The 11,615-nt window shown below is 38.1% G+C and overlaps 1 protein-coding gene across 1 annotated transcript in view; it reads left to right on the top strand.

The window, feature by feature from the left end:
* The first annotated feature begins 386 nt into the window (after positions 1–386).
* LOC128740232 (nucleolar protein 4-like) overlaps positions 387–11,615 on the top strand; it is a 121,745-nt gene continuing 110,516 nt past the window's right edge. Inside the window, exon 1 of the mRNA XM_053835765.1 lies at positions 387–1,151. Coding sequence (XP_053691740.1) covers positions 387–1,151 — 765 coding nt within the window. The remainder of the gene's footprint in view (positions 1,152–11,615) is intronic.

The following is an 11,615-nucleotide window of genomic DNA, read 5'->3' as shown; positions in this document are numbered from 1 at the left end:
TTCACTGTTCGCTCCGAATTCGACGGTAATTACTGACCTCTATTTTTTGCTAAACTAAATAACACCAAGTTAAAAACATTCGACACCAATGTGCCAATTGCAAATTTTCTAGGAAACCGGTACGCAACCATTCAAAAAGGTAGCTGTAGTTGAAAATTTTTTCAACATCATTTACGGGGTTCACGTTTCTTTGGGTAGTCGCTCCAACCGACACGCTGGACAAAAGAGAACCTACCGAACGGTACGAAACTCAAGCATGTGAATGTCCATGTGATCAGTAATAACATGTTTAATTTAACAATTTTCAGATAACAGAAACGTATGCCTTTTTGCCACGGGAAGCTGTAACAAAATTCCTTTCGCTTTGTGGTCAATGTTCGAAAGCAATGCGTCCTCAATCGCCAAACCAATCGGAAGAGATACCAAGCTCAAGTCAACGGCGGTCAGTTACTTCAAAGACTGAGTCATTGAAGAAAGACATCCCTGTTGTCCCGGTAAGTAATCAAAGTTCGACCGTCGAACCATCTCACTCGCATTCTGTTACCGAAGTTAGTTCAAGTTTTGATAGTTTAAGTGAAAATCAGATGTATACCAAACTGTTGAACTTCTGTAAAGTGCAAAATAGTGTAGGCCGCGAGGAAAGCAATTCAACATATTACCAACTGTTGAAGACCTTTTACGATAATGCAAAGCGAAGTGAAAAGAGACAGGATCAAGAGGAACGCGTTTGTTCGACTCAACCCCCCACGGAGGAATTGGTGGTCGACCTTACCGAAATATCCGATACGGATGCATCGTCGGCTTTGAAGACTTTGGATGGGTCGAATAGTGAACGCGTTGAAAGTTGTCCTATAGTAAAGAGCGAGAAAACTGCCGAAGAAAATATTGTGCAGGTTACAATCGCTGAGGAAGACTCAGTAAATGCTTTGTCCTCCAGTGAGTTGTTACTGTGCGAGTCGTTTGAAGGAGGTAAAGAAAAAGCTAGACTGTATGAACCTCTCGATGAGACAGCGGATGACAGTGACAGTGACAGTGATAGTGATTCTGACGGCGACGATAATGGAAATGCAAGACAATCCAAGCCAATAACGTCGACGTATTTGGAACTTACCAGAAGCATGGGAGTCACGGATGATGATGCGCTTAATATGGTAAGTACCGTATTCGAAACTGATTAATAAGCGTTTTACTTCCTATGCTCCATTGTGCATTTGACAATCATCACTTTTGCTTTTATTTGAACCGTAAAGTTTCCCCCTGGTCAAGGGTTGAAGTTAATCGAATTAGGATAAATTTTCCACGCCATTATCCCTTTGGGGCAAACCGCGTGTGTCACCCGTTTCTTATTTAGGCCATCATGGAAAGCATCGCGGATTGCAGTCCTGTGGGGCAAGAGTGACCGTTGATGAAAAATCTCTAAAACCGATAGCGTTTTTTTTTGTAAAACTAAAGACAGATTTTGTCATTTTATCTGTTAATTGCAGTTGAATCGTTTCATTCAATCATCAGGTTTACCCTACCGAACCCAGGACAGATGGCGAGTTCAAACGAAAGGCCATACAAATGAGCTAATAATGGTGAAAATGATTTAATGACAAAGAGCGCCCTGCACGGCAAGCCCATGTCCGCTGCGACGAAGGGGAAATGTCTAGCCGTGCACAGCAAACTTTTGTATTCTAGGGACACAAGGTGGGCAAGGAACTCCGCTCGAAAAGTATCGTCCCGAAGTGGGACTAATGGAATTAGTTTGATGCTGTTCCCACTTTGGCGAAGTAGTGTGTTTCTACCCCTTCCCGGGACTGCCAGCACGGCAAGGTAGATCTATATTAAGAAAGGGTGGGGTTCGTCTTCGTCGGCTCTGGAATGGGACGGCGTACAATAGACGGGTAGGACTATTGTGTGGATGGTGCTGGAAGCGCGAAACTAGCTCACAGGTCGATGGTACGCGTGACACAAGGGTAGAGGGTACACCATTTTGGCGCGTGCCCTTATAGCCCTCCGCTGCAGGTTTGTGCCAACACCCCATTGAACTTTTTTTCCCTGTGCTCTTCTTTGAATTAAAATTGTGTCTGTAAAGAGTATGAAATAATTGAAAGCAAATCATACGATAATTTACAGAAATATTTGTTTGTGTTGAGTTTAACCTTAACCGTGAAAGCTTGTATTTTTTAGCTTGTAAATTGATTCTTTAGTTTGATCAGATTCGTAGGATCCGTTAAAATTGAAAAGAAAAGACTTATTCGGTTAAAATAGAAAAATTATAGGATATTGTTCTCAATTTTTGTTGGTTTTACTTTTCAATATTTTCTAGAAATAAATATATTAGATTAGACTTGGGTTATTTTACTCAAAGCATGACATTCGTTTTTGTTCTTATTTAGCATGTTGTGTCAATCTCGGGTTATTCACCTCTATAGAGAACGGATATTTCGCTATAATTGAACAGCACCAGCCGAGGCAGCTCATGATGGCCGGTGATGTTCATTGTTATTATTCTGATGCAGCTGTATAATAGCACTGCTCTAATGCAGTGCGGCCCAGCTAGCCTAAGCATAAGCGAGCAGCAGTGCATGAATGCAATATCTAATACTTTGACCAATTTGAAACCAATTTCGGGTGAAGATAGGAATCGCTCCTGGAATGAGGTGGACTGACGGCATTCTTCGTGTACATACAACATATAGACCACCCTTTACGAGAAACCTGCCAGTGTATATTGCCAACTTTGGGTACAGTAGCCATCCAATCTACTCAAACCAACCCATTTCGGCCCACTCACTCCGATGGCAGGTGGGTACAGTGGGTGGTTTTAGTCAGTGCTGCCGCAGGCATATTAGATCAAGCTACTAGCTTACCTGGTGTACCGATTTCCTTATTTACAAATTACCGAAGTTTGCATTTAACCATCATCTCTGCTGGTTGATAAACTACTATAAAAAGAAACATACAATAAATGAATTTTGAGTTCATTTATATAAAATTGACATTATTATTTAATATTTATAGACAATTAATTGATACACAAAGTTGAAAAAAAAAAATCTCTCGTGAGCAATTTTTAGTATTGCCACATTTGTCGTAGTTACACCCTGACCGACAGACAATCTTAGATGTGAGTTCAAGACGAAGGGTACACGTTGTTCCTCCTAAGACGGAACAGACTCCTTGATACCCCTATACATAAACACCGAGCGCACCCAAGAGGCGGCTGGTCTTGGTTCACGGTAGGATGGGATGATTCTCTGTGTGTAGCTTCTGCTTCCTCTGCCAGCGACCGTCCGTAGCTTCAGCAACGTTCCGCTCTGCCGTAACATACATCGAACACCGAGGGATAGAAAGCCTGGAAAATGAACCGAACCCCATGCTTTCGAGCTCGGGTGGTGTGAGCAACTCATTTGGTAGAGTCCCCTCGAGCAGGATGCCACCCAGCATTAGGATCCTATATTTAATAAGTATATACTCAGCGACGGCAGCCCATCTTGATTTTCGTCCCAATCTCGGTTCCTACAGTACATAGGATCAGGATCGGGCAAAATGCTTAGTTGGCTACCATCAGGCAGAAGCATTTTCTTATACACTCTTCTGCTCCTGAACTGGTGTGTGCGCCGCTCTAAGACGTTACCCATCCCAGACCGAAGCATCATCACCACCCTCTGCTTTGGATCAGCTCAGCTATGACGTTGGTTAGCATCCCCATCGTACCCAGTACCCACTTCATTCCTCCTGTCAAAAGGGAGCTTGTCGCTTCCTGAGAACAACTTTTTCGGTTGTACCATCATCTGACGAGGGCACGAGGTTTAGCAAAGGGAATTTTCCTCCTTCGTTAACAGTCTCCTTTTCCTTGATGCTGGGGTTATTCCTTGGAGAAATTCAAAGCACAAAAAAAAAAGAAAATACCAAATAATAATTTCGAAGAGAAGCGAGTTTCCCTTCTAGTTTTGACGGTTTGATGAAGGAGCGGTCTTTCAGGGGGTTATGAGGATTCCATATTGAAATTGCTAGACGAAGTTGCTTTCTCTAGTAGGTGGACGCTGTCTTACAGTACGCATCTTCAAATAAGTAATGCGTAATGTACCTTACGATTCGCGACCGTCCCAATGACTCAGTCGCCAAATAATGATGGGGTTATTTGGAAATACCGTACTGAACCAGAGGAAAACGTAACTTGAGCTGAACATCATTTTAATAAGGAAGCGAAACTGGTAATGTTAGTTTCCAGTGACTCACTCAGCTATATTAATAATAAACATAAAAAATTGAGATCCTTTTTGCTTTTACATCATGTAAACACAAAAAAAAACAAAAATGTGAAGTGTATTCGCTTACCAGCTAAACATGCTAAACATCGGTGGATAATATCGCAACTACAAAGCTGTTTATATTCGTTTGGTTTTTGCGCGAGAAAAATTAGGAGGGAAATATTTTTGGGATCATATACACTGATTTTTTCCGGTTTTCAATTTTCTATGGTGAAAATTTCTGGAGGGGGCCCTCAGAATTTTGGTAAGGGCCCGGTCCCCCAGGCACCCCCTCTAGCTACGCCAATGGCTGGGTTTAACGGTGTTTTAACAAGCTTTTTAGGAAAAATATTGGATTGAACCAAACCTAGCTAGCACCAAATCGTACATCAATAAACGAAAATTACCGTCAATAACTCTTAACAAATTCGGAATCTTACCTAAAGCTCGATAAAGTCCGCCCAAGTTGATTTTCAGTCGTATATAATGATAATAGCTGACATACATACGATATTCAGCACAGAATGGTATAGCAGTATGAGCGGGTCGGGCTTAATCGGATATTATCATATATAACTACGTATATAGATGAAATACGTATAATTATTTCTAATCACGTATTTCGCCTCCAAAATAGTACGAATATGCCAATTTTGGCCATCAAATACGATTTATTATGCATATTGCATATGCATATTATATTGCATATCTGTACGTAAAACTGATTTTTAACTTTTATATACATACATATAAAAATGCTAGCTGGGTAGCCTCCTGTTCTTTACCCCACCATGTTCCGAGTTAGGGGTATTTCTCTCTAAATCTCTAGAAATCCCTGATTACAGTCTAATCAATCCATTCAAATACATAGTTTGATAGATTTTGTTAATGTCAAACTCTAATTCCGTGTGAAAGTTTAAAAAATCTTGAAACCTGAGATAAAATTTGGGCAGTAGAGAATTAAAGTTGGTTCAGTGGTTCATGAATTTGAAAAAAAAAGATCTAATGGCAAAAAGATGATTTTTGGGATTAGTCTAACTCAGGAAGGTGAACTATAAGCACCAAATAATAAAAGAGGGTCTACAATTTTTCAAAAAGAAAAACCGATAACCGACGCAAGTTTTAAACAAAATTGAACTTATTTCTATTTGTTCGTAATTATTCTATTAAGTTTCGTTATTCAATGGACTTGCTGCACAATAAAAGCTATAACTACCTAACTAAAACCCGTAGATAATTTGTTTTCAATTTTAAACAATATCATTTCAATATCTTATTTGAAGATGGCGAATATTTGAAAACATTTGGCCGCTTAGAAATTTAGTTTTCTGAGTGACGAAAAAGCCAAAACAGGGCAGAATCAAAACGCTTATTTATGCTCGTTCAACTGTATAGCCTAATGGAAGTACAATTTGTAAAAGTCTCGAATGAAACATTAGTAGAGCTGAATGGTTTTTCTAACTACAATATTTTTGAATTGAGGACTGTATGATTATTTTCCATTGTTATAACAAACTAGCTGACCCGACGGCAAACTTCGTATTGCCAAAAATGAAACTATGCTGTACATAAATCCTGGGTGCTAGCCCCCGCAGTGTCCTGCGCTTCCAACGGCAGGTCGCTGACAACATTCGTGGCCTGCGGCCGTCTCGCCCTGAATCATCTAGTGTTACTATAGGTAGTTACTGGTGGTCTTGTTATCGACTAATGTTATATGGAAGAGTTTAAAATTTCTCGAATTCGATTAGTTTTTAAGTTATGTAAAATTTCTGTTTCATTTGTATGAGAGTCCGCCCTCTCTATCACAGGGGTGAGGGGTCTCAAACCATCAAAACATAAAATCATACCTTGAAATCCCCCACATGCCAGATTTAGTTCCATTTGCTTGATTAGTTTTCGAGTTATGCAGAAATTTGTGTTTCATTTGTATGAGAGCCCCCCTCTTAGAGGAGAGAGAGGTATCAGTACACCACAGGAAAAAATGTTGGTTCCAAAAACCCCCACATGCCAAATTTGGTTCCATTTGCTTGATTAGTTCTTGAATTAAGAGGAAATTTGTATTTCATTTGTATAGGAGCCCAACCCCCCCCCCCTGTCCCTCTTGAAGAGGGGAGGGGTCATAATTCCTCTTCCAAAGAGAGGAGGGGTCTCAATTCACCATAGAAAAATAATTTGCCTCCAAAAACACCAACATGCCAAACTTGGTTCCATTTACTCGGTTAGCTCTGGGGTTATGAGGAAAATTGTATTTCATTTGTATGGAAGCCCCACCTCTTAAAAGGGGGAGGGGTCATAGTTCGCTTCTTAAAGAGGTTAAGGGTCTCAATCCACTATAGAAAAAAATCCTGCCTCCAAAAACACCCACATGCCAAATTTGATTCCATTTACTCGATTAGTTCTCTAGTTATACAGGAATTTGTGTTTCATTTGTATTGCGGCCCCCCCTCTTAGTGGAAGAGGGGTCTCTTACCATTATAAGAAACTTCCCCAGCCCAAAAAACCCCTACATGCAAATTTTCACGCAGATCGGTACAGTAGTGTACGATTCTATAAGGAATATACGGCAGACAGACAGAAATCGATTTTTATAGGTATAGATTTGTATGGCAGCCCACCTCTTAGTGGGGGGAGGGGTCTCTAACTACCATAAGAACCTTTCCTGGCCCCAAAAACCCCTATATGCAAATTTTCACGCCGATCGGTTCAGTAGTTTTCGATTCTTTAAGGAACATACGGACAGACAGTCAGAAATCCATTTTTATAGGTAAAGATAAGCAAATTTACGCTGCTAAAGATCTATAACCTTTGACTATAACCTTGTTTGCTAATAAAAAATAACAGACTTTTTACAACATAAATACAAAGATATGTCAGTACTTACTTCATTCAACAGTATTTTCGTTGACCGTTAGTTTTGGAATTGTTACAATTGATATAAGACTTTTGTATATTTTGCGTCCACTAACGGGTGGCAACTAAAATTTTGGAATTTTTTTCTCAAGCTGTCAAAAAAAGACAAAGATACATGAAGAAAATCTGATTTATCGAAATTAAAGATACATTATCCATTGTTGAAAAAAAATTAGTGTACATTTGAAAACGGTCCGTAATCGACTGTTTGGCGAAGCATTCGTTTGACGTCGAAACAGGAGCGTTGTACGGCCGTCATGTCAACTTTGCGAATGCATCTCTTGATTCTATCAATCAACTGTTTACAATTCGTGGCTCTCCAGTTATTTTTGTACATTAAGGAACTCAAAATTCTGAAGATATCTTCGATTGGACGCACTGAGACAGATTTTACGGATTGTGGTTTTTGGATAAAAATTGGATCGAATAGGTATTCAGGAACGATTGTGTATTTTGGCGTAATGTGATGATGCTCTATCCGGCCAAAACCCATATTGTCCATCTGCATGATGTTTTTGTAGAAACAGGATCAAAATTTTCTCCAAACATTCTGGCCTGGTGCATCTTAATTGATAGCCAAACCAGAGGGCTTGTTGTTGAAGAAACGAGAAAGAGAACGATGTCCTTCTGCGTCCGTAATTTTGGCTGGTCTTCCACTATCTTGCTTGCGAATAGTTGTTGGACATCTTAGGATATGGTAAACAGTCGAAGCTGCAACATGTTTGCTTTTTAAATGTTGTACCGTATACTTTTTGCTAAGATTTCTGTTGCAGTTCGTAAAAGTGTACAACGCGCTCCCGAAATCTTCTTGCTTCGACGCTATTTTTAGCAAAACAAAACAAAAAATATTAACAAAAAGAGGAGAGAGAGCTATCATATACATACTCTCATTTCTCTCTGAGATCGTTTGTTGTTGAGCATAAGGGCCGCGAAAAAATTCCAAAATTTAAGTTGCCACCCGTTGGATACTAGAGAATGTTCGAAAGCTCCGAAATTTCGTAACGAATATAATGATTTACTTAATATGATCCAGAATGATTTAATGACATTCAACAGGACATTGAATTTTCAACAATATGCGCAGAAATATTTACTTCTTCTGTTTCATTGTTCATTGGAGATGGTCAGATTCCTTATTTCCCAAAGTCGAACCCGACCCAAAAGCCAAAACCTGTTATTTATAGTAAATTCGACAAAAAAAAAATTTAAAATTTTTAAAATTTACAAAAAAACTTGTCCCTCGGTGCAAATCTTCTATGGTATAAATACCAGGATGCCACATCCTCCCCCTGCGTAAAATAAACAATGCAATATTTGATATTATTGCAGGTAAATTATGGATTAGTTGTATTATTGGTGCAGTCGACAAATTCTTATTTGTTAAATTGAAATTGGTCTCACTCGTTAAGTAATGATAACCTGTAAAGAAATCGCTCTTCATTTTGTAATGTGACGAACTAAAACAAAAAACTAAAGCTTTTCTGGATTAAACACTAACTAGTGTTTCTCGTGGGCTCTTCCCAACTTAACATCAATCTACTTTGGACATTGACTTTTCCCGGGTTATCCTTAATATACATTGGACATAGGCTTTCCTCGCCTCAGTCTTAACATTCATTGATGATGAGCGGTTCAATTGTAGTATCCATTGTCATATATTTTTCCAGTTCAATCTCAAGAATCTTAAACCTTGATTATTGTTTTTGCCAGTTAAAAGTTTACAGCCTTTTACACCTTACTTATACATCTTCACATTCACTGAAATGAAATATATAAAATGATTCTTAGTGGAATACGGGGCCACTACTGACACGAGGTCTTCAAATATTGGAACTTTTGCGTCTAATTGGTTGAAAATGGTTAAAAAATAATTACACTTTTAATACCTCGAAATAGTGGACCCCTCGTTCGTCAAGGGGTTTAATAGTTTCAAAAAAAGTTGAATTTTGAGCAAACCTTGAGATCTATATCATGTTATATTTCATAAATTTGCTATGAAACAACTAGCAAATGGCTCGGTTCTGTAAAAAAGAAAAACAGGGCTTTCAAATGGAGTAAAAAATTTTTTGGCGGCCATCTTGGATTTTCTCGCCATATTGGATTTAATCAAAAAATCGCCGTTTTCACCATGAGCCCCCAAACCGATTTTCATTTTAAGACCACCATTGGAAAGCTGAGGAAAAATGCTACAATAAAGATTCATAATATTAGGCGTGCCATGGCATTAACTAAATAAAACAATTAATTTTCTGTGGCAAGATTTTCCATTATATGAGAGTTGTAAACTTTGCTACAGATAATAAATAGTTTCGTTTATTTAATGCCACTACATATATAATTTGATAAATGTTCCTTATAGCATTTTTTCTCAGCTTTCCGATGGTGGTCTTAAAATTAAAATCGGTTGGGGGATCATGGTGAAAACGGCGATTTTTTTATAAAATCCAACATGGCGGCCAAATCCAAGATGGCCGGCGATTTTTTTTCACTTCGTTTATAAACCCTATCTCGCCTCTTTACAAAACCGTGTCGTTTGTAGTTTGTTTTATAACAAATTTTGGAAATATCACAATAATTATATGAAAATTGTAAACGCTGTTACAAATAACGGGATGTTTTATTCAATTAATGCCATTACACACTTAATTTTATGAATCTTTCTTGTAGCATTTTTCCTTAGATTTGTGGTCTTAAAATGAAAATCGATTTGGGGGCTCATGCTGAAAACGGCGATTTTTTGATAAAATCCAATATGGCGCTGAAACTGTTAGGCCCTTTGGCAAACGAGGGGTGCACTATTTCAGGGTATTAAAAGTGTAACTCTTATTTTTTAACCATTTTCAACCAATTAAGCTCAAAAGTTACAATATTTGAAGACCTCGTGTCAGTAGTGGCCCCGTTTCAGCGAGAATTACTCATCAGTAATATATGTCATGTCGCATATCAAAAAACATAAGCACTCGCGATAAAATAGTGGTTGGCGATTATCTCCTGTCTCTTAGAAGCCATATATCTGGTTCCAAGCACCGGATAAGTTTCTTTTCTGAACTGGGTCTCACTCAGGACCTGGAATCAGACATCCCAAGCAACAATTTAGGTTTTATTATAATTTTTCGAAGGCTTTTATGTGCAAAATTGGTCATGAAACCTGCAATCAGAGTGCAATAAAACTCGCATTGTTACTTGAGATATGTCCTCTGAGAGGCATGAGCTGTTCTCTAATCGCTATTTTGTCAAGTGCTGTGCGTTTTTGGATATGCAACATGGCATATATTACTGTTGTTGAAATGTCCCTTTATGGGAACTGGTTTCGGATTCACAGCGTCCCTTGGATCTGAATGGTGCGTACCACGTCTTATAATTGCAGCAAAGTAATTGATATAACCACAGTTGATGATTCATTTGACAATTTCCGGTGCTCCGGTTTCCCCCAAGGAACATCGGAATAACTCCGACACTATGTGACATATGGCCACGACCTGTAGAAATCATGAAAATAAAAAATATTTTCGAGAAAATTCCTAAATTTTGTGAAAAAATGTTACAGATAAAAGAGTACGGTCATTTTAATGAATTTTACGATGCTAAAAATGATGTAGACCTTTGGGGCGAACCAACTTTAAATTAAACTTAAAATAGTAAATAAATAAATAAATAAATGATGTAGGCTTCGGACGGGTTAAAGTAAAAATTGGAATAGCAAATTAAATAGTGGCACATAGAAAGTGATAAATTTGTTCTCTTGATCAAAATCAATTTATTTTATTATTCTGAGAGATATAGATATAAAGAGACATTTGGTCATCGACTACCTAAAGGCTTCATAAGTAGGGTTTATCCTTAATTTCCGTCGTAGCCACTTTAATTTTCATCATTTCTTGGATGGATTCTATGAATACTCCAAAAGTTCTTGTACTGATTTGATTCAAACACACTTACCTTCCGATCCGTACACTTTGAATTCGCAAAAAAGCAATTATTAAAGCATTTAATTGAAATTACGCAACTGACTTTATTCCTTAAATTCGTCGTATTGTTTTAAAATCCGTGCATCAAAATTTGTCATCGTCCGAACTAAAAATCAAAACAACGTTTACGAAATTAGCGCGCATGTATTTGTGTAGCACGGCACGACAAATGTTATTCTACAAAATTTCTGCTGGTAATGCAAGTTTCCCGACTGCAAAATAACGACAATACGTTGCGTGATTTACTTTCATTTTATGAATGACGGAAATTGAAACGATCAGTCGACATTTTCTTCTTCGTCGCACGAAAAAACGTAGGAAATTTGGATGCTAGGAATTCTTTAATGAAAAAAAGCATTTAAATAGATCTCAGCTCACTTTGATTGATCGCGTATGATAGTCAACAAACTAAAATATTTGGGAATAACTAATTTTGCACTGAGTGCATAAAAAACGCTGATATTTTCAATAATTTGTATTGGATAGGACGGGAATAGGC

This window comes from Sabethes cyaneus, chromosome 3, assembly GCF_943734655.1.
Source record: "Sabethes cyaneus chromosome 3, idSabCyanKW18_F2, whole genome shotgun sequence".
NCBI classification, from domain to species: domain Eukaryota; kingdom Metazoa; phylum Arthropoda; class Insecta; order Diptera; family Culicidae; genus Sabethes; species Sabethes cyaneus.
The sequence above is the reverse complement of the archived record's forward strand: the minus strand, read 5'-3'. Positions and strand labels throughout refer to the sequence as shown.